Source organism: Pezoporus wallicus, unplaced genomic scaffold, assembly GCF_028554395.1.
Source record: "Pezoporus wallicus isolate ANWC-B61680 ecotype Strahan unplaced genomic scaffold, APGP_CSIRO_Pwel_v1 contig_4166, whole genome shotgun sequence".
Taxonomy (NCBI): domain Eukaryota; kingdom Metazoa; phylum Chordata; class Aves; order Psittaciformes; family Psittacidae; genus Pezoporus; species Pezoporus wallicus.
The window spans coordinates 419,879-444,275 of record NW_026637685.1 but is presented as its reverse complement, the minus strand read 5'-3'; the positions used below and the strand labels follow the sequence as shown (position 1 = coordinate 444,275).

The 24,397-nt window shown below is 40.1% G+C and overlaps 1 protein-coding gene across 10 annotated transcripts in view; it reads right to left on the bottom strand.

The window, feature by feature from the left end:
- Nucleotides 1-24,397, bottom strand: part of NCKAP5 (NCK associated protein 5) — a 505,074-nt gene that overhangs the window by 370,222 nt on the left and 110,455 nt on the right. For all 10 annotated transcript variants that reach the window (XM_057407188.1, XM_057407190.1, XM_057407189.1 and 7 more), the window contains one exon: nt 16,188-16,316. In XM_057407188.1, coding sequence (XP_057263171.1) covers nt 16,188-16,256 — 69 coding nt within the window. In that variant the 5' untranslated portion in view covers nt 16,257-16,316. The remainder of the gene's footprint in view (nt 1-16,187; nt 16,317-24,397) is intronic.

Below are 24,397 nucleotides of genomic sequence, written 5' to 3'. Positions count from 1 at the left end.
ACTAGTTTTACAAAAGGATTGGATACATTTATCGTTGTTAATGATGTGTGTATCTCTGCAAGGTAAGTTGAAGCTAACAGGTAGGAGTTTCAAATGCACCTCACTGAATTAAGTGCAAAAAGCACATTAAATCAGTAAGTTGACCCAGCATCAGTTTATAGGGCACCACATCTCCACCCCTCCCTGCATCGACTGAGCTTTCTGTGTGAGGACATGACATCATGTCTGCACAGAGCCACAGAACTGTACTAAATGGACAGCGCAGAAGGGCTAAAACTAGAGTTGGCACCACCAGCAGAAGGCTAGAGGCAAAAGCATTGCAAGCATATTTTAATTATCTTGAAAAGCAAGCATTACTAATGAAGAATCAAAGATTTAAGGAGGTATATGCATGTGAGGGTATAAAATTCAGGCACAGAGGTTAGCTCTGGTAATGAAAAGCATATGGCATATAATTGTGATTAGCAATACTGCTGTCTACAGCTCTGTATTTGGTTGTTTTAATTTTCAAACTTTATTATTTTTCTTTGGCTGCATTGCTTTATCAAAGTACAGGGCATTAGGGTTTCTTCAGGACTATCTTGAATTCAGACTCCAAGTGGTAAAACCCTTTTCAACAGAAGCCCGCATCCATGAATGCTGTTGGGGACACGGTGGCTAAGAAAGCTGCAGTCCAGGCTGTGCTGGACTTCCCTTTTTATGGCCTATAACTGGTCCTGATCAGCAGTATGGAGTTGTGGGGGACATTGCCCTTGGCCCAAATATCAGCAACACACATACATATCAACACATATCAACAAATACAGTCAATAGTGGGCAGAGAAGTCAGTCACAGCATCCTTCTTAGAAAGGCCTGATGTTGTTACATATGAGACAGGCCAACATTATGCACATTTATGCCTTAACTCAGTCTGCCCTTAAACCAATGTGAGCTCTGGTAGAATTGCCTTTCTGCCTTGCCCATCCTCTGCAAGTAGCAGAGACACAGCACACGTGAATGAACAGTGAGCATCTTTCTAGTCCCATCCCAAAACACAATGTAACTGTTATTTTGAATAGTGTATTTTTCCAGAAAGCACCTATGCTTTCTGCTTTATGCAAATGGAAAAACAAGGAGTATTCATTTACCATTTGGGTGGAAGATTTGCTTTATGCAAATGGAATAACAAGGAGTATGCATTTACCATTTGGGTGGAAGAAGAATAGCGTACATGAATCTCTGCTGAAGAAGAAACTTATAGCTAAGAAGAACAGTCTGAAAAAGAATTTAATGCACTTACTGTAAGCCTGACTTTCTTGGAAGTTTAAAGACTTGGTACTGTTCCTCTATTAACATAATTTTAACAATTATCTCACAGCCCTGAAATACTTAAAGGATTTATTTTTAAATTAATCTTAATGCATAAATGAATTAAGTAATATAACTGCTCATTTCAGAAAGTTAATTCTGTACTCAAAAGAGTAGATGTTGTAATTTTGGTGCCACATAAACTATTCTTTATAGATAATAAAGTAGTTTTAATTGTCAAATCCACATTAGCACAATTTTGGCGGATGAAGAACACTTTGATCTGTGCATAATAACAAATCTTTACCTTAGCATGGTAGGTAAGGCTTGCATTTCTGCTGCTAGCAACCGTCTGCCAAACACGTTTTTGTAAATGTAATTTCTGGAGAGGTGAAGGCTCGCTGGTTAAGATTTTCAAAGGAACTGGTGACTTAAGGTGTCTGAAAGTTTCCGGTGTCCCACTTAATGAAACCCATGTTTCAAGATTTCCAACATTTCTGTAGAAGTACCCAAAGTCAAATGCCCAAAGCAATACCCCTGCAGTCACTAGTTGATTGACAATCACCAGAACTAAGCAATTATAAATTGAAAAGCTTAATTTAGTTACTAAGCAGTAGTCATAAAACTGCTGAATGCAAAAATAATTTTATTTTTTTCAAAACACACATAGCCTCCAGTAAAGGAGATTCCCAGGTCACTTAGGACTGACTCTGAAAGGAAACAGTTTCTGCCCCAGAGAGAAACAGCAACACAACACCATCGGTGTCTGGCTCCCTCAAGGACAGTAAGTGAGCAAAGGCTAGGAGACAATTCTCTTCAATGGTGTATGTTATGCTCATAAAATTCATTCATGTGTCATATAAATGCTCGGATAGTCCAAGACAGAGACATGTGGGGAGGGAAGCATATTTAAAACTTTCTAGGTTTAAACCAATGCCACATTCAAAGATAATTCAGTGCTTCAGATAGGTGTGGTGTGCTGATTTCTGTACACATTTAACTGTATGTCCTTTACAACATACAGTGAATTTTGCACAAACTTCAGAATACCATGTAGAAGCCAGCCTGGGAGGCTGTGAACCAGCTACTGCAATAATTCAACTTGTGCTGTTATCCAGACATAAATCAAACCCTCCGCACCCTGCTGAGACTGCAAGACCTGAGCTTTTGCTCAGTTCCTACACAGATAAAAAAGAAAGAGGGAAAAAAAAAAAAAAGCCTTGACAATGTAGTTGATGGGGTACTCAAAGGGAAGCTTGAAGTCGCAGATGAAACTGAGATTACAAGGTGGTGGGAAAGTAAATAACAATTCAATCAAACAGAACCATATGTGGAAGAAGGTTAGGAGAAACATGCTGCTTAGCTGGTGACAACCAGCATGATTCAGTATTACAAGACGATCCAATTTACAAAGACACAACATGAGAGAAAACTCCTATCTAGCCCTCAGTAACAGCAGGAGAATTAGGCATGAGATACTAGTTGATAGCTAAAAAAGGTTTGAATAAAACCAGCTATAGAATAAACAGAAGCTGTTCAGGGGATGTTAGCTTGATTCCTGTCTAACTTGGACAGATGTACATCAGGAAGAAGTCCATTGAGGCGCCTGGAGTTTAAGGGATGTAAAAGACACAAATAAGATGCAAACACTTGCAATGGCAGGTTTCGTTACCAAAACCTGTATGAAGTATGTACTTTTCTGTCTGAGATAACTATCTAACCAGTGCCACTGAAGTTTCTACTAGGGGAATAAGGCTATAGCTATATTGGCTAAAGGTAAAAGCAGCATCCTGTATAGCTTTAGTAAAGCTGTTCAGGAATTTTCTAATGACTAGTCTAGAAGAGACTGCAGTTTCCACAAGAAAAATCAGACTTCTTTTGAAGGAAAATGCCAATATCATTCTTAAAAAAACAGATTTGCCTTTATGATAACAGAAAGAGTTTCTTTTCTGGGGACAACTTACACAAATTTAATGTACACACGTGTACTCACACACTCCTTGCTATTATGAGGAAGACACTTTTTGTTTGTATGCTCAAGCATGGTGTGTTTAAGGTCACAAAGAGCCACGCAGTTCACCTGCTGAGCACCGCCACCTCCTCTATCTCACGTACCAGGTAGAGCATGGGGTTGCTTCCCCTCCAGAGACGGTCTTTCAGAGGGTGACAGCTGTGTAACCTGGCACTCCATATGTGCCATGGGTAGCTGGGCAGCAGGGGAATGCAAGGCAAATAAATAATGCCTCTCTGGAGGCATTGCAGCAAACAGGAAGAAAGTAAATTCAGTTTAAAAAGAGATATTTTCAACATTTCAAAGTAAAAAAAAAAAAAAAAAAATTAAAATAGTTTTAGCAGAAAACAAGATGTCAAAATAATGAATCTAATTTCCCAGGATGGAAATAGCCATTCTGTCCCAGTCTAATGGTTAACTCTGAGGGGAATTCTGCCTTGCAGAGTCACATGATTCAAGCATTTGTCTTTCGAAAAAGTCCTTTAATGAACAGGTAGATTTGAACCTACTTAGAAAGTAATACAAACAAAATAATTGCCTTTAAGAGTCAAAGATTTGACTCTTTCTCTTTTTGTCTAGGACTGTGTTTTATGCTGTAAAAACCTTGAAAAAAGTCGGGAAGTAAACAGTACTTAAAAAAAACGTTTCAATAGACTATGCAGTGAATAAATTCACTGGAGGCAAAACCAGTTCGGTAGGATCTTGGAGAGCCATGTCCTGTATGTATACATCACCAAAGACACATAGGAGCCTTGTGAACAGTTCACGTTTGTTTGGGATTCAGCACAAGTAACCTCTACCCTGAAACACGATCATATTGAGAGTTATCTTTGCCAAGACTCATAAATTCAAGCAAAGGGAAAACATATTGGGTGTCTGGAAACAGTGGAGGTAATTTTTCCCTTTAGACCTGCTAGAGATTTTCACTATAATGAAAAACTCTAAGGTATTATTACAGAAATAAGTTGGGAAACTGTTTCCCAGCCAAAATTACTTGGATCTACTTTATATGCTAGGAAAAATACCCATTGAAATCATAAAAGCTCTCTGGATTTACATTGTTAGCTTCCCATAAAGCCAGCTGTTGATACCCAGTTATTTTAAAGGCTTTGCAATGATCCCAGCTCATTTCCTATCTGGGTCAAGCGATGCCCCAAAAGCAAAACCAGACAGGCAAGCTCAGAGGTGCAAGAACAGAAGTAAGTAGAAAGGAACTGATAGCAGAGCCATTCACAGCAATTAGAGCTCGACAAGCACTTACAGACTCCCTGGAAAAGAAAAATGACTGGTATTGGAATATCTACCCTTGAATGTCCCTGCCCCCAGGGGTGCTGAGCAAAAGACATATTTACACTGCAGTTTTGCCTAGCTCTGTTGACAGCATGAAGCAAAATCTTCTCCATGTGAAAGATTTAGCCAGTTCTTTGGCAGCCTGGTTTTTAACCAGAAAATACTTTTTCTATAAAGGCAAAATATATATAGTGATTTAACTGAAATTTTCAGTAAGAAACACTTTATCTAAAGATCAAATTGTAAACTCATGGAGTGGAACAGTGTACATCATCTCTTAGTGTACATTAACTATTATAGCTATAGAGCAAGAGGGCCAAAAGTGTATATTTAGAAAAAAAATAGGATTTTCCAGCTAGGACTAACCCAAATGTCAAAATCTCAGATTTTTTAAACAAAGGCTGGAGATTCTGATTTGCAGACAGTTCAAAGCTATAGCTGTTATTTGAGGCTATCCAACATTCCACTTGTAAGTGGACAAAAATAAGCAAAACTCAAGCACCAGGGAAAGATGACCATATCTATTTGCAAAATAAATCTATCTGGATATGCCTACATACCTTTTTGCAAAGATATTTTTTCCCTTTGTACAGTTACATGCACAGAAGTCCATGAGAGAAATATATATTCTTCTAGGGATGCAACAATATTCAAAAGAGGACATTTGAGAGGATGCCGTGACTGAACTATCAGGAGGCAGGTTGACAATTCATTTTGGTCTTGCAGGGTAGAGAATTACGTCAACGCTATAAAACAACACAGGACAAAATTTCTCTCTCTCTTCTGCCCAGGACTGTATTCAAGAAGAATCAGCAACTGTGGGAGATAGAGGAGACCTGTTCTTCTCAGGGTGGGTACTATGGTTAATTGCTGAAGGCATGAAGCATTTTAAAAGGTTTGTCAATAAAATCCCTATTTAGTTAACCCCAGTCTTCTCAAATCTCTCGTTACAGGCAGCCTTCTGCTCCTAACATCTGGCCAGGCAAAGCCTCCAATTACACTACTGCATTTGGTAGCTTAATAGACCTAGATAAAGGTCTCTGGTATATTCATTTCCCTTAGTAACTGCTTATCTCTGGCTAGTCCAATGATACGCAGCCTCACATAGCAGCAAGGCACACAATCATGTGCCAGGCCACAGAGCACGTGTGCATATTCACATTAATTCCAAAGCTTTCCAGGACCTCTCCTTTTCTGTGGCCAGATTTACGCATATCACAGATACACTTTGTAACTGGTGGTGAAGGGGCAGGAAGAAAGAGAGAGAACAGCCCAAGATTGCAGCCAGGCTCAAACTTGCACCACTCTATTTCTTCCACTGTCTTCACTAAACTTGATGCTTTTCAGGCCACACCTGGAATATTGTGTTCAGCTTTCGTCCTCACTACAAAGAGACGAGGGCAGGCTGGAAGGGGTTCAGAGAAGGGCCACAAAGATGATCAAAGGGCTGGGAAGCTATGTGAGGAAAGGCTGAGAGAGCTGGATGTGTTCAGCCTAGGGAAAAGAAGGCTCAGGGGAGACCTTATCACCATGGTCTGATATTTAAAGGGTGGCTACAAAAAAGACTGAGAACCCCTTTTTACAAGGAGTTACATGGAAAAGACAAGGGGCGGTGGGCACAAATTATTCCTGGGGAGATTCCAACTGGACAAAAGCGTAACATTTTTTACAATGAAAACAATCAGCCACTGGAATAATCTCCAATGGTAGATTCCCCAACACTGGATACTTTTAAGATTCACCGGGATAGGGTAATGGGACATCTAGTCTAGGTCATGCTTTGGCAAGAAAGGTTGTCCCAGATGATCCTTGAGGTCCCTTCCAACCTGGTACTGTATGATTCTTCTCAGCAGGCAGTCTTCTTGCTGGCATCTTCATTGAGGAGAGCAGGAGTGGCAGAAAGCTGCTGAGCTGGCTATGGACCAGATGGCCAGCATCCGCCAGCTACTTGCCAATGCCCTGAAGAACAAAGCCTGGCATGCACATTGCAGATCATCAAACCCCCCCGAATGTTGATGTTGAGGTTCAATCCAAAATAAGTACCTACTACCAAATAGTTCCACAGGAAGATTTCTCCTTAATGTTTCCCTAACTGGATAATACTGAAGAAAAACGATAAAAATCAGCTCTCAGCACACAGTCGTCTCCTCTGCACTAAGATGAATCTATGACTGTGTTCTTCTAGACCTTGCTATCTGCAACTGTAAAGTACCACAAACTTCTTGTAGTTCAGTCTCTGGAATTTGTCAACTCAAACACTTGACAGCCATTTATTTTTGTTGCACCCAAGTTTTTTGTCATACCACACTGAGGTTTCCTTCCTGAATCACTTTAAAAATATATGCAGATATTTGTCTTTCTTTTCCCTTGATTTTTAGTTCCCCCTCTGCAGTCAAATCAGCATCTTTAAACGCTTTTTAGAAATGATTTAGGATCTAATATTTTCATGTTGAAAGCCCAACATGGAATTTGCTGAGGTTCTGTAGCAACACGGACTGTTTTTCCTGCTTTTTTTTAAAAGGCCACTGAGTATCACTGCCCTCTTTTTGTCAGTCCATCTGACAGACAATTTTCAGGCACTAATAAAATCATCTTTTCTACTCTCTGTACTTCTTAGCTTTCCTCTTCTTTTGCGTCAAGTCCTGTGACAATGAACAAGGGCAGATCAGCTACAGAAATTTCTCTTAAACATTTATTTTAACCTTCAAGTCTCATGTTTGTCCCTTTATGTGCCAAAGACAGGAGAAAGCAAAAGCCAGTAGTTTGTCAAAGTATGCTCTCTAGGGATTTGGGATCAGTTTCAGTTGTCACCATGTTGCCGTATCTACACATTGATGTAACTTCTGATGTGCAGCAACAAATGGTAAATAATTCCTCTCTCAGAATGCACTTCTGCCTGTGTTGTTGTCAGTGCTTTTGATCAATAAACCATTGAGGCATCTTCCAGCGTGAATATCGTTCCAACTGTTGCTCAGGAACCACATGCTTTATGCAATATATCCTTGTTTCCAATACTATATATGAGCTTTTTACTTCTTTCTTCAAGCAGCATCTTCTCTAGCTTGCTATGCAACTGTTTATCCACATCTCCAGTGCTTGAAAAGGCTCACTGGTTTCTATAGGTATAAACCAGCTTTCAGCTGCAGGTCACTATCTGTATCACTCCAAGCAAGGATTTCAGTTCTTTCTGTGACAATGGCACATAATAGAGCCATTTCTTCACATTAGGCCTGACACTTACTTCTTCTAATGTAATTCCCTGAGTTCACCAAGTCCTTTTGAACTCACAGGCCATGTATTTTTTAGTTATTATGTTAGCTTTTACAAGGCTGCTCTGGAGTCCAAGAATAGTACTTACAGTAACTGACTGCTGCCAGGACATCTAGCACTTTACACACTTTATTTTCAGATCTCTCTTCTGCAAATGAAATTCAAACCAGGTATCTCCACCACTGCTACATGGAAGTGCCATCATCCATCTTACTTGGTGACTGGTGACTTTAATCTCTTTTTATCCAAGCTAACGTAGATTCTGCATCTAGTACCCTAGGTGTACCGCTGTGCTGCTAAATGATGTCCTTAACCCGATTCAGACCTCAGTGTTTCCCACGTTATTAGCATTAGTGATACGCTAATATCAGTAAAACCTAGACACTGCTATCCCCACACCAGTGGCTTCTATTTTTCTCATCACCTCTCCCCAGTTTCTGCTTTGAACTGACCCATTCAGTTGGGTTTTCCTGTGTGTTTTCTCAAGCTGACATACGATAGCTCTTAGTCCAATTTCCACTTTATTAAAAATGCAAATACAGACAAGTATGTGCTATTGGCAATACATTTATGCATAGCTCCATTTTTGCAAAATCTTAGAATTTCAAGACACAGAGGATGCAAAACAATCTGTTGTTGTTCTGTTTAGATTCTACCCACACTGGGATTTCCTTTTTCCACAAAGTTTCAAGCAGATTTCAGGGCTATTATATAGAGAGATGATAGCATTTCATTCACATAGTCTGTGAATAAGGAATAGATGCCCTTACTGTGAGATTTGCAGAACAGTGCAAGCAATACTAACATTGACCTAAGGAACAGACTTTTCTCATATTGCCTTGGTAATTCAGTTTACTGAGTCCCTATATCAATTCTGTATCTTAGGGTTTTCTCTACAAATACACAAACTTTAACCTATTAAATTAGCAACCCCTACATATACTCCATTGCTGTTCTTTCCTGTATTTGGTCTTCTACCTCCAAACAACACACTTGTCACCTTTATTAAATCATTTTCCTTGACTTATTCTCCTACTGTATGCACTGAATGTTATGGGCTTTAGCTTGCCTCTACAACACACCGTGAAAACTGTTTGAGGCTCACATTCTGCATGTCTTTTCCAGGCTTCACCATGCTTTTACAGTGCTTGATTACACCGTTGGCACATTCTTTTCTTCTGATATGTATCCAGCTGAATAAAATTCTGAATTATAAATACACAAAAATAAGAATTCAAGTTTTGAGAGGACTGGAAATATTTGCAGATTCATAGGGAATTTGGCAGCAGTTTTAGGTGGAAAAAATAGTAAGAACATCAGTCAACATCTGACTAAGCAGTATGTTTCATGTCACCTTTCAAGTCAAAATGCTGGTTTATGTGATGTTACACACTGATGTTAGACACATTGTGAATGTCACAGTCAACTAGCAGAAAAATCAGGGCTATTCCCTTCACTGAATTTAATTCCCACATACAAAGAGTTCTCCTCCCACCGTGCTGATGCAGCACTCTTCACAGCTTTGCTATAATGTCACTTTCACTGTGGCACCTTTCATCTGAAGATATCAAAGCAAGCTACAGACACATGCTAATAACAGACCCTTCTTAGAATACTTATGAGGTAAGAAATTATTACAATATGCAATTTATTGATGAGAAAACTGAATTAGAAAATTATTAAACTGAGTTAAAAATTGATTAAAGGTCACAGATATTGGACTTAACCCCTAAATGCATGGCTCCCATCCCCATGCATTACTCACAGGTAACACATGCACATCTCCCAACAAAGGTCTCTAATTCAACTTCGGTTTTGCACACGATATCAACACAACCACAGGTAAACTAGATGAAGGTATTACTCCCACACCCCAGTACAATTCATTATATTACTGTTACCCTTATTATAAAAAAGTGGCGTCATTAAAGCTAATTCTACAGAGCCCCATAAGAGCGTGTGACCAGAATGAAAGCAGTAGGGCACAGCTCATGAGCCAGAGCAGCACTTTATCACAGATTGCTTTCAGAAGTAAAAGCTGTGTTTTAAATAAAACAAACAAAAAAAAAACTTTGATAAATGCTGGCTGCTTCAAAAAGATACTCTGTTCTCAAATCTCCCCAGCTAAATGCCACCACAGCTGTAAGGGCCAACCATGTGTGCAGTCAGGCTGGGAATTATCCACACAAACAAAGAGCACAGCTTGAAACATTGACTTTTCCTGATCAAAAGGGCCTTGGAGACAACTAGACAGTTTGGATCAAGCAAAGGATAAGGTTTTTATTATTTTCGAAGAGCACCCCAGTGAATAAAGTAGCCAATATCGTCCTGGTGGCACTGATAGGTTCTAACACTCTCCTCACCCCACACAAGTTGCCTAAAAGCTTGGCTTTGGGTCTGTTTAGGGTTTGCTGTTTTCCATTTGTTTTTGTTAAAGAACTTCTTTAGGGAAAACCTGAAATACAATCAATCCTATCAGTAGCTTTCTTTAATAGCATTCCTTGTGTAAGCTGCTTTGCCACATACCAAATCATGAATTGCAAATATTACCAACGAAACCTTATCACATGAAAAACATCTTCATTATACCCATAATAAGGAAATATGGGCTTTAATTCTATTAAAGTACAATTTTTATTTTTCTATGTATTTTCATATTAATGTTTGAAGAGAAAAAAAGATAAATCCTTTTCCATCTTGTTTTTACCTAGTTTCATTCACCAGTTTTCAACGACATAGGCTGAAATATTTAACATAAAACAATTATTCATGAAAAAAATTTCAATCAGGAAATACAGTATTTTACTTTGTAGAGCTGTTCTTTTTAACAAAATCTAAAGGATTTCAGCCAAATGATAAGGCAGAATATTCCTCTGAAATATCTTTTCCTCTTAATAGCCTATGGCTATCCCAGTGTAAACATAAAACAATCTAACATGGAGGTAGGTATGTGACCACTAAGATATGTATTCCAAATAAATGTGTCCCATCAACATTACAGATTTCACAGTGTATGTTAAATCTAAAGAGAGGTACTGTGGCAATAACAGCAGTGACTTTGGTCTTGATTTCTTATGCAACAATCCAAAAGGACACAGAGTTCTACCTTGTTCACTGTTGTCTATCTTCATACAACCACACATATTATAATATATCTTTACTAATATCATAACATGATAGGACAGATATCTGTTATTTAGAAACAAATAAGAATTAGAGACCTTCTTTAGTCCTTCTATCTCAAACAAGTTTGATTTTCAGAATTGTGGTGTTCTGATGGTAATAAATTTGCAGAAGAAAACTTTCTAAAACCAAAATACAGTAGCATCATTTGTTCAACAGATGAAACGATAAAGGTAGTATAAGATTACATTGAAACTGTAAAAAGTATATCCTTCCTGGGTGGTATGTTTTGGGTTTTAAGTATCAGACTGAAATTACAAAAACATTTTCTTTAACTGATTTTATACGATTACCTGTAGGGATTGCTAGGAAGTTAGTATTTTGCAATTGTTTCACCTGAATATAAAGCTATAAAGCATCATTGTCACTGCAGGCTTACCTGCTTTGCCTGCAAATGTAAATGAGCATCTGGGTGTAAAATATCTCTCTAACCAGTTGTCAGTATTGGAAATCTAGAGAGCAGCAACAGCCTTTGGCTATACCAGATATTTCTGGAATAAAACTTATGAATTATGACTAAAAGCTGACGGGGATCTAATTTCATTTAAGCGAAAAGCAAGGCTCTTCTTTGACCTGGACAGCATTTGCAATAATTCCTCTGTTGCATTATCTGGCATTTCTTAACAGTGGTACGATTCTGAGTCTTGTTAAAATGCATGGCTTCAAACTACTAACTTCCAGTAAAGCATTAATTCAGATATTCATAAGGTACATAATCACTCAAAAAGTATGTCCTGTGAAGCACATTCTATGAATATATTTGTGCATTTATATTTTTTTTTTTTTTAAAAAAGGGTTTATTTATCCTCATTGTAAAGCTTATACCCCCAAGCCACTGGCTGGAAGGGTATACAGTAGTGTATGAAAGAACACTGAACTTTTCTTTACCCGAGCTGATGAAGAAGTAGTTACTGTGTCTGTGGTGCAAGGAAGAGTGTTTTAATGCCTATGAAATTTCTCATTGGCATGTTGTTTGAAGGATGTTTCTGAAATGGATCCTCCTCATCTAAAGCCTGAATCTCATTGTTTGATGGGATAGGCCTGAATAAAAAACACTGATGAAATTTATGTTCATATCTTTAAGGCCCAGACCCATATTCTAAGGAATTTGAAGCCATGCCTTTTTTTCTTTCAGAAACAACTTTTTCCTTTTCTTCCTCTTTCACCAAATATCATTGTACCCTATATATTCAGAGTCTGAGATGAGAAAGGAAGAGAATTTTTTCTGGGGGGGTGGTTTGTTGGTATTTTTTGGTGTTTGTTTTGTTTTGTTTCAAACTTCACTATGCAATACTCATAGATTAAATCATGGGGAAAAAAACATTCCAGAAGATGACTACAATCTGATGCAGATGGGAAAAGCAACACGGCCAGGCAGGGTGAGGAATGTTATCAGAAACGCCTATTTGTATCTCATAGTCCAGAGTACAAAAGTAGAAACCAGTTTCTTTTAAACACACAGAAATCAGAATTCTTTGAGATATGATAATGCTGGAAGACTCCACCAAGCAACAAGTGCTCTTGAGCAAATCAAGGCCAGATTTTCCAAGCAGAGTGTCCAGCCCTGAATGCCTGAGAGGTTAAACACAAAACCTTTGGGAAGAGATAGAAGAATTAAGGACTTGCGCAGGCAGGGCACTCACCTAAAACATTGCACTCTGATAGAGTTTGGTAAAGGAATGGATACAAGTGTAATGAAGACGCACATATAACATGAAGGCATCAATTAAGAAAAGGTACGATAGGAAAGGAATTTGGAGAAAATAAGAGGAGTACAAAGTACTTTGTTCTGCCCAGTTGAATTTCATGGAATCACAAGGCATCCAGTGTGACTTACTAACAGGCAGCTGAAGGCACTTGAATCTCAAAACATCTCTTCTAATTTGTTGTGAAATAATTGGTTGCGGCAAACATCAGTGCACACATGTTTCTAATTAAATGTATGGATGACACTAGTTACACATATCCTACTCAATATAAAGCTTCGATACACACTGACCTGTAGTATACAACTACTGAAAAAGGATGCGTGCACCAAGAAACGCTACAGGCAAGCATAACCTCCAAATGCCACGTGCAGCAGAAGATATTGTTTTAAAACCGAGTGTGTCAGCCTGATGGTATGATGGGTTTATATGTTCAAAATATTGAAATACTGCAATATTTCTTACCCTCACAGGTTTTCTTCAAAACTTTTGTAACAATACTGGCTAATCAGCCACAGGGCTTCTGCTGGCACATACTAGCATAAATTGACTGACTTCAAACCAGTGCCTGAAGACTGTTTTCCAGCTGCGTACAATAACCCACCCTACTTACCACTTGCTGAAGAGCAGGTAGAAAGCATCACCGTCTCATGCAGCCAGTTTCTATCGCTCCTCTAATTATGTCCTCGTGGGCATTTTAATATGTAGGTATGATTATTACACAAAGTACTTTGGATAGCATCACACACCCAATATTCCCTATGACACTGGCAAATGCCTCTCTCTGCTACCCACCCACAGGGAAAAAAAATAAGCATAGTGTACTGTCTTGGCTATAAATTAAGTCCAAAGTAGCAGTAGGTGGGACTGGAAGCCAGAAATACTTAGCATTTTGTTCCCATCCACACAGCAGACCATGTTGTCACTTCGGGGAAAAGAAAATTTCTATCTTAACGCATTAAGTAAAGGCTGAATCTAGTCCATTGCATCAGTGAAAACATTTAGGGAAAAATGATTTTAAACACTGAGCAATATGTTTGTGAAAAAGTCACAATTGCTAGCATTTCCCTTACCCAGTTTCCGTAAGCATTCTTTTTTCCACCAGAGAAATATTGATAGTTCATGGCAAATTGTTTGGAACACAGAACTCCATTTTAGCTGCAGGATTTAGGCTGGAGTCTGTTTCAGTGGTGTGCATGCCTAGAACTAATAGCAGAGGTTGGCCCTGGGAATAAACACACAACTGAGCATTCAAAACCAGCTGGATTTTGTCTGACTCAGTGTGTTAGATAAAATTGTGATTTCATACTAAACCTACCTTGTCTGCACACAAGCTAGAAGACAACTGAAAGTTTTAATAGTGCATGGCCTGGTGAGTGTGTGAAAGTCAAGAAGGCAGTTTTTGTTGCAGGCTGAACAACCTGAAAACAGCTACCTCTCACCATTAGAGCACAGAGCTGCATGGTCTGAACAGGAGGGAACTTAAACAACATCTCATTAGGGTCCCAAGATCAGCTCAGAGTCTGGGGGAGGACTTGCTACTCTTCACTACTATTATTTCTCTCTAAATATTTTTATTTTTCAAAATAAAGAGATGTCATTCATTATTATAAGTGCCATTTGAAAGCTAAGGAAGAGGACAGACCCCTTTTGAAACATGATCTGCACATTTCTTCACTGGCCAGCTAACACTACCCCAGAAGCACAGACATGCTAGCTTAGGCCTAAGGGAGAAGCACAGAGTCCTCAAGGATCTGCAGAACAGTAGAAACCTGGAAGAGAGGGCCTGCTCTGCTGCCTCCTGCTAAGGAGCACAGCAGACGAAAGGCATCAGTAGATAGACAAACCTGCTCAGTCCATATTCACTGCTTTTAGCATGTCAGTGGGCTTTTTACTTTAGGGGGAGAGATGGGACATCAAAATACAAAACCAAAACCACCCTACAAGTATAGTATAAGATAAAGGAAATTACATTGTAATTTGTGTGAAATTCAAGGTAGACTAGTGATCTTACACTTCCCTGATACAAACGGTCAGCACAAATTAAAGCAACACATTACAGCATCGGGATACAGAAGTAAGACCAAAGAGATGGGACAGAACAGTTTCTATTTTCTAGGTTGTCTTTGTAGCCTTTTTGGTGAAGCAAATCTCAACAGCAAGCCACAGTGCAGATGAGGCAGGAGCAGCTGGCTGGAGTGGGCTGTGAGCAGCTCAGGTAACTGGGACTACCACAGACATGCCATCCAATGTAATAGGCAATCGGGGCTCTGGAGTCCCACTACCTGTGTGTACAGTAATGTTAAAGGAGAGGAGAAATATCTGCTCAAGAAGTCATCAGAAATGAGGACTTCAAATGACTGTTGGTACATTCTGGGATGCTTGCTTGTTGTCTAGTGTTGTTACCTTGCTGCAGTCCTTTTCTCCCTCTAATCAAGCATTGCTTCATGAATCATTTGACTTGTTATTTATGAGTGGCACTGGGCAAAGTTTAATATTTTGTGGCTTTCATGTAAGGAGCCAAACTGGTGTTCATTAGTGACCCCTGGAACCTAAACCCAGACTTTGCAGCTACCAATGCCAAATCCATTTGTTTCCAGCACTTCCCAGCATCAGTGCTAGCCATACAAACACTCAAAGAGGCAACTCTAATATCAACAACCAGGAACAAACTTGTCCCTCAGAAGACAACCTCTATGAACGTCAAAGATGGCATGGGTTTCCCTGACTCTCCAAGCTTTCGTTGTTTCAGTATTTGTTAAACTAGCATGCTGAATACTTGACACTGCCATGTTTATCCTCTTACACAACTGTTCCACCATCTATGAGCATTTTCCAGTCATGCATCCATAGTACGGCTATGAAATGTCCTCGTTAATCTCAGTCACCATTTGAAAATATTAACTAAAATTAAATTCAGAATACAATCTCAATGAATCCAAATCCTATGTATATCCAAACCAGCTATTTTACAGCACTTGGCATTTACATTTCTCTTTCAGGTGACATTAGAGCAATTTGCACATTCACTACAGTGAAAGTTTTTCCTAGTATCCTCAACAGCAAAACAAACATTTCCGATTAGATGACCTCAGCTACCTACAGCTCTCATATGCTAAGTATAGAGCAATACAGAGTGATCCCACAGAGGCTGAGTAGGATTTTAACTGCAAGTTCGGTATATTTGTCTGGATTCCTTCCTTGTGTAAATCCAGTGAATTCAGGGCCATGCTTCTACCTGATGACATGTTTCTATTTAGGATGCAGTAAAATTCCTCCTGCACTTTTGCTCTGGAGAATCTTAACAATCACAAAAGGTTGTGATACTGCGATGAATAAATATCTTTAAAATGTACATCATTATAAGTATTGTCTCTTAACAACTATATTTTAATGACAGAAGATATATTCAGTAAATTCAGTAAATTTTCATTCTTACCACAAGACTGCTGTCCAGAGAAAGTCTTTTCCCAGATTCCCTTTTCTGTAGCTGTCTCTTTCTCTCCATAGCTGAGGTTACTTGTTTTCCTTTTGATCAGCTAGAAATGTCAGACTGTTTCCAGCATCACTAAAAAAAAAAATAAAGTTAAAAAAAAATCAAAATTAAATGCACATTTCAGTATCTTACTAACAGTTTCTGTCTTTCATCATTAACTTCGTAATAACCCAGCAGCTAATGGCTTTGTGTCTATAGTAGGCTACGTTCCAGGAACAAATTTTCTGTGCCAGAAAAGCTAAACTCTCCAGACAGAAATATTACCAATATGTTTGGGTCACTTCTCAAAGAAAAAAAATAATCTGCTACTACTGTCCTTATCAAGACACCCCATGTTTTCATAGTCTCTTTTGAACTGGGCTGGGATCTGGATTTGCAGAGCCAACAAACTACCTGAGGCTGGGGAGTGGGAGGCGGGGAGGGAAACAGTTCGCTTCACATTAATTGCACTCCTCAGTAAGTCCTGCTTGTTGGCACATCTGTGCTGCTGCTATGATGTACATATTTTGGACCTAATCCTGAAGAGTTCTAAAAGCTTTCAACTCCCATTATCCTTAATGAGACACGAATGCCCTTAGCATGTTTAAGTTTTTAAGGTCAAAGATTCTGCTGTGTTAATCAAACAGCCCACCTGCCTGTACAGAATGGCTGGGGAACTTCACTCTGTGAAGCTATCACAAGGGGAGTGAGTCTTTCCAGTTTTATAGGATTTGACTGTTCCTGGCTGGTGGTTTCTACTAAAACCAAGCTACAGTTTACCAGTAACTACAGCTCTCTCTTTTCCCAAGTGTGTCTGATAATATACGTGTAAGAAAGTTTTAGCTTGTATTTTAAGGTAATATTTATTGTGTATGATTCAGGAGCATGGGCAAAGCTAATGAATTTATTCAGGATTCAGAAAGTAGGAACAGAACAACAGAAGTCAGAATCTAGCCTAAATTAAAGCAGACAGATATGCTCATAAATACAGAACCAAGTATAGGAATCTCATACTGACTACATTTACTGTATCAGAGGGCAAGATGCTATCTCTCTTAATCTGGGCTAACTCCCATTAAATACAAAGAGCTTTCACTACAAGAATTTGTCCACATTTTTTTTAGTCAAGAGCTGATATGAAAGCCTATTTAAAAACAATTTTAGTAAGACTGAGACATTCATACAGCACTGCTTAATGCTGAATCTATAGAAATTCACTGCATTTGGCTGAAAAACAATACTAAGCAAAAGACATATCTGTCCATTTCTGATCCTTTTTACTTACTGTGAACAAAACCTTCAGTCACAAACAGCCAGGTGATGCATGAATACCACTGAGCTTGGCTGTAGGGTAACACAGCTGGCATTCCCAAAAGAAGCATGTGCCCTGCAGATATATTTGCATGGGTATGGATAAATGTGATTTCTCAACCACCCATCTGTCACTGTGGGGATACTAAGCAGATAAAACCAACACAACTCATTCCTCAAGTTGTCCCTAAATGCTCTGCCATGAGGGCACAAAGGAGTCTGACTATGGGTCAAGCACAGGCCACCTACATGGAAAACAGAATGCCCAGGCTAAGCCTCCAAAGCCAGCTGGAATTTGGAGGACTCCCAGAGGCATGCAACCCAGGATCATCAGGTCCACTGTGGGCATCATAACTGGGACTACTCTTGTAAAATATTCCCCATGGGGAAGCCACAATTAGTCTGGTACCAAGCCATCCAGTGAGAAATTCAGCCTTCTATTAAACAGCACTTGTTTTGTACTTCTGGTTTTCATTTACACAAGACCAGAATTCAAGCCATTTTCTCCAAAATGGATAAATTACCCACTATACACATTCATCTAAGGAATGCATGCAGTGAGAACATGTACACACAATGATAGGAAAACCAGTTATTGCACTGTGTTCATTCCTGCCTTGTGTTTTTTTTCCCAGGTTTATCTGTAAGCCCTTGCTTCCTTTTAGTAGTACCAATCCTAAAGCTACAGACACTGTTACATTCAGTTTATAAGGGATCTCAGTGGTATGCTATTATATTTACACAATTTACACAATTACTGTACACATTAACACAATTACCATTGTTTGCTGATTAGTAATCATGCCTCAAAAGAAATACCAAAACAGATTGGAACAAACACAAGAGGCAATGTATCACACTGTTTTTGTGATTACACCAGAAACTGGCAAGAGAAAGCCCTTATGCAATATTTGTATCATTCTTCTCTGCATTCATCATGCCTGGAGAGCAGGACTTCCACCAAGGGAGTCTTCGTTGATCAGCAAGCACATAACCACTTAGGAGCAAACCAGTTGGAGAGCTACAGTAGGAGCCCATTATCGCTGCAGAAGGTCAAGCATTACTATTAATTATTCCTATAGGTTACATGCTACGCTGCCTTGGGCACCTCAAGGAGTGGATTTATTGTAACCCATACCTGGCACAGCACATGAACCTACCCATGTACTGGTGAAGCAGCCTCAGACTGCACACTCCACTTCCTCACACACACACATACCATGGAAAAAAATCTCTGGGCGTGTTACCATTAGCAGTCACAGATCTCTCCTAAAGAGTTAACAACCTAAGGCTGAACCCACTTAAAGTTTTGAATCAAAGGTAATTGTCAGAGAACATAATACATCATTTGTAGCAACATATGCTGGTGCCTCAAAGTACCCAGCTCAGGAGGCCTTTAAAGAAAACTGATCATCAGAGTTAAGTACATAAAACCAGAACAAGTTTTCATCTTGGAATGGTCATTTTTATGCATCATACTATTTGTCACAGACAAAAAATTACCCTCCCAGGTAAATCTCTCTTCCTCTGAGACTAACAACAATCTGAAATACAGTACTGCATCCACTGGGAAGCTCAGCAGAGAATGGTCGTCCAGATGTAACAGTTCTGAAATGTAAAAGCACTCAGAATCAGTTTTGCCCAGTCATCAGAAATGCTATTTGTATTGCCAAGAAAACAGCCTGTAGAAATTTATCCGCCTTCCCTGACCAATTTGCTTGTCGGTACCTTTATAGCAGAGACCCCAGTGATCAACATTCAGACCTTGACTGTCCCATTTAGCTTGGCTGAACTGTGAACTATTGCAAACCCACTTCTGATTTATGGCGTCATCATTGATACTGCACTCATACATGTACTTTGCCAAACCTTTGGGGGAACATCTTACTGTTCTTTGTGCTGCAGGAAATTTTTCCACTGTAGGACTGTTCTCTAAGGGACTATAGAGTTCATCTATGCTGAGCAAGTTGGGGAAGGCACTGAAGTTAGAAGTACTTGGCGGTTATCCTCATATCCTCCTTGTATCCTCAAGGAGTGTATGGGGATCAGTCTAAGAGAATTCAGGTCCCAGATGTTTGCCTACTGTCTTAGTTTTTCATTGAGCTCAGGGAAGAAGGTTTTATATGGACATAGAAAAAATTCTCAGGGGAAGACCTAAGTGGAATCTTGCTTCAATATGGTATACCCTCACTGTTCAGAAAGCCAGCAAGCCAGAGGCAGAGCCAGAGCTTGATTATACAACCTAAAGTGCAGTATTTTTAGCACTCAATACAAAAATCTTCATTACTTGAGGAAATGGCTCCAAAACTATGCCCTGGAGAAACAGTGTGATTAACAGAGAAAAGTACTCTCTAAAATCTATGCAAGAAGTTCCTTGGATTATAATACCTTCATTTCTAGTAGTAACAAAGGGTGATTGATGTATATTGCTTTAGCTGATGAAAACTCATAACATTATATTCTGTAGATAAGCACCCAACATATTTTCAGACAGTTTGAAACTGCAGTTACACTGCAACAGAGCTATGCCAACATATGCCAACTGGGAACTAGCACACAGTATATCTCTTTGGTAACTGGAAATACACTGTATTTATTTTTCTCTTACAAATTAGTATAAATTTAGAAGTTACAACACATAAAAATGACAGCTCTGTAAACTAGTGTCCTTTCATTTAAATTCAGGATAGATGTAGGGTAGCCTCACCACACTCTGCTTTGCACACCTTAACACTGCCAGAAGGCAAAACACCCGTAGGGCAGTAAGGCATTCCCTCTCAGCAGTCTGCTTGTCTTTCTGAGGTGCTAGCAAGAGGACAAGTTTTGTGATGTGGACATCAAAATGCTGGGTAACAGAATGAAGCCAAAATTATACAGTGATCACCCTTAAGCACTTTTTTCTACTCTGATAGCTCTGCTTGTTTGACAGCCATACTTTAAGACTGAAAGAGAGTAACAAGAACTGGTATTGTCCTCAGCAATGAAAGGAGAATGAAAATAATATCGCTAGCATAGGTCAGGAAGAAGCTATGAGAAAGTAAAGATTGTCATCAATGAAAATGTTAGTTAGAATGAACAGGTGACCTAAAAGTGAGAGATTTTCTATCTCATTAGCAATCTCTGGATTGATTCTGCTTCCCAAGAGCCAAATTAAATGTAATGTCTCTGTCCAGCTCTGCTTCTTTTGCATAACGCCAATGTGCATTTTCTTTTCTGGTGGTCTTTGTACAAAAACAGAAGAAAAAGTGTAAATAAGTAGGGTACGGTTTGTATGGGCCTTTTTAGAACTGGAAAAAAAAAATAATAAATCCATAATTAAGGAGTTGGTGTGTATTCAACAGATTAAAGATTGTTCTGATCTATAAAATCAGTACATTTAACTTCTCAGGTATAGGCCATTCAAAAACAGCTAGCTTCATACTGAGCATTTCACTGTTTCCTTTGTGTTGTGTTTTGTTTGGGTTTTCTGGGGGGCTTTGGTTTGGCTTTTTTGTTTGTTTTTTTTGTTAATGGTAGAGTGTTCAAACCATCAGAGCAGTAACAGCAGAAGACCCCACCTTCAGAAAAGATGAGAAAACTCTGCCTAGTGCTTGTAAGTGAGCCATGAAAATGGTTTCATTACCACACCCCTATCTCTCCCCATCATGGTATTTAGCCTGGTCAGGGATTGGAGTGATAAAGTGGAAAAATAATTCCTTCCACTTGGGAAACAGAAAACTACAGTGACATTGGCATTTCTGCAACCTGAAACTTAGCTAAATGTTTCTTGTTTCGTCCACAATGTATTTCATAGCAATGCCATAAGCAGGACCCGCCTGTCTAATGCCCAGTACTCCCAGGTATTTGCTTAGGCTCATCAGCAGTTTGTTAGCCCTAGTGTATACGTTGCACATCCACACCCACTGGATTAGGTTACTATTTTACTACATGCCTTGGTCCTCATGGGGGATTTTAACTACCCCGACATTTGCTGGAAGACTTACACAGCCAGTCATTCACAGTCTAGGAGGTTCCTCCAGTGCACTGATGATAACTTCTTAATGCAAATGGTGGACGAACCAACTAGGAGAGGAGCACTGCTGGATCTGGTACTCACCAACAAGGAGGGTCTGGTTGAAGCAGTGATGGTCAATGGCAGCCTGGGCTGCAGTGACCATGAGATGGAGTTTAGGATCTTGTGTGGGAGGAATAGAATACCTAGCAAGGCCACATTTCTGGATTTCCGAAGGGCAAACTTTGGCCTCTTCAATCAATTGCTAAGGGAAGTATCATGGCAAAGGGTACTAGGTGGTAAAGGGGCTCAAGACAGCTGGTCAGCATTCAAAGACCACTTCTTCAAACCTCAGGATCAGAGTGTCCCAATGAGTAGGAAGTCAAGTAGAGGAGCCAGGAGACCAGCATGGTTGAACAAGGAACTGCTGGGCAAACTCATGCGGAAAAAAGAGAATCTATGGATTATGGAAGGAGGGGCTGGCCACTTGGGAGGAATATAGGACAGCTGTTAGAGGATGTAGGGAAGCAATTAGGACAGCTAAGGCCTCCTTGGAACTTAATCTGGCAAGTCGGGTCAAGGACAATAGAAAGGACTTCTTCAAATACATAGCGCATAAAACTAACACAAGAAGCAGTATAGGCCCACTGCTGAACAAGGTGGGTGCCCTGGAGACAGAGGATATAAAGAAGGCAGAGGTGTTGAATGCCTTCTTTGCCTCTGTCTTTACTCCTGCAGACTCTCCCCGGGGGACCCAGATTCCTATAGCCCCGGAAGGAGTCAGGATAAAGGAGGAGTTTGCTTTGGTGGATGAGGATTGGGTTAGGGATCAGTTAAGTAATCTGGACATCTATAAATCGATGGGTCCGGATGGAATACACCCGCGGGTGCTGAGGGAGCTGGCGGAGGTCATTGCTGGGCCACTTTCCATCATCTTTGGTAAGTCGTGGGAAACAGGAGAGGTGCCTGAGGATTGGAGGATGGCAAATGTCACGCCAGTCTATAAGAAGGGCAAGAAGGAGGACCCGGATAATTATAGACCGGTCAGCCTTACCTCCATCCCTGGAAAGGTGATGGAACAACTTATTCTTGACACCATCTCTAGACATATCAAGGATGAGGGGGTCATTAAGAGCAGCCAACATGGCTTTACCAAGGGGAAGTCATGTTTGACCAACCTTACAGCCTTCTATGAGCAAGTAACTAGGTGGATGGATGATGGTAGAGCGGTAGATGTGGTTTTTCTTGATTTGAGTAAGGCATTTGATACTGTCTCCCACAGCATCCTCATAGATAAGCTAAGGAAGTGTGGGCTTGATGATCAGGTAGTGAGGTGGATCAAGAACTGGTTGGAAGGAAGAAGGCAAAGAGTTGTGGTCAATGGGGCAGAATCTAGCTGGAGGTCTGTGACTAGTGGAGTCCCTCAGGGGTCGGTGCTGGGACCAGTGCTGTTTAATATTTTCATCAACGACCTGGATGAGGGAAGTGAGTGTACCCTCAGCAAGTTTGCTGATGATAACTAAACTGGGAGGAGTGGCTGACACACCAGAGGGCTGTGTTGCCATTCAGCGAGACCTGGACAGGCTGGAGAGTTGGGTGGAGAGGAACTTGATGAAATTCAACAAGGGCAAGTGTAGAGTCTTGCATCTGGGGAAGAACAACCCCATGCACCAGTACAGGTTGGGGGTTGACCTGCTGGACAGTAGTGAAGCGGAAAGGGACCTGGGGGTCCTGGTGGAAAGGAGGATGACCATGAGCCAGCAATGTGCCCTTGTGGCCAAGAAGGCCAATGGCATCCTAGGGTGCATTAGAAAGGGTGTGGTTAGTAGGTCAAGAGAGGTTTTCCTCCCCCTCTACTCTGCCTTGGTGAGGCCGCATCTGGATTATTGTGTCCAGTTCTGGGCCCCACAGTTCAAGAAGGACAGGGAATTGCTTGAAAGAGTCCAGCACAGAGCCACAAAGATGATTAAGGGAATGGAACATCTCCCTTATGAGGAGAGGCTGAGGGAGCTGGGACTCTTTAGCTTGGAGAAGAGGAGACTGAGGGGTGACCTCATCAATGTTTACAAATATGTAAAGGGTGAGTGTCAGGATGATGGAGCTAGGTTTTTTTCAGTGATGTCCAGTGACAGGACAAGGGGCAGTGGGTCTAAACTGGAGCATAGGAGGTTCCATGTGAACATCAGGAAAAATTTCTTTACTGTGAGAGTGACAGAGCACTGAAACAGGTTGCCCAGGGGGGTTGTGGAGTCTCCTACATTGGAAATATTCAAGGCCCACCTGGACAAGATCCTGTGTGATGTACTCTAGGTTATCCTGCTCTTGCAGGAGGGTTGGACTAGATGATCTTTTGAGGTCCCTTCCAACCTTTAGGATTCTGTGATTCTGTGATTTAGATAAGCAAGATGCATTTTTGCAGAGAGGGAAGGAGAATGTGCCATGTGCCAGCAATAATGAGTTAATGAAATTAGACAAATTCCAGTGCAGGAACCTAAAATGCTTAGATAAGTAGAATACAATGGGAATTACAAGGCAGCAAATACAGCACTGCTGTCCCATTCTGCCTACATATCTAGATATCTTGAATGGCTTTGTAAAATACTAAAAAATATGTCAAGTCAGAAAATATCTAGATAGAAGACTCTTTCCTAATTCCCTTCATTTTCCTGTGGGATAATTAATTTTGATGCACCCTGAATTTCTTACTATCTCTAAAGCTGTTCCAAAGGACATTGGAGCTGTAGAGGCAGTGCACAGAGCCAGCTATGCTCTGCAAATTATTTTGTGATCCAAACCACTCCCTAACCCAATGGTCCCCTAGTTCTGGTTGAAAACTGTCCAGCAGCCATCCACAAGGCCATGATAAAGCACT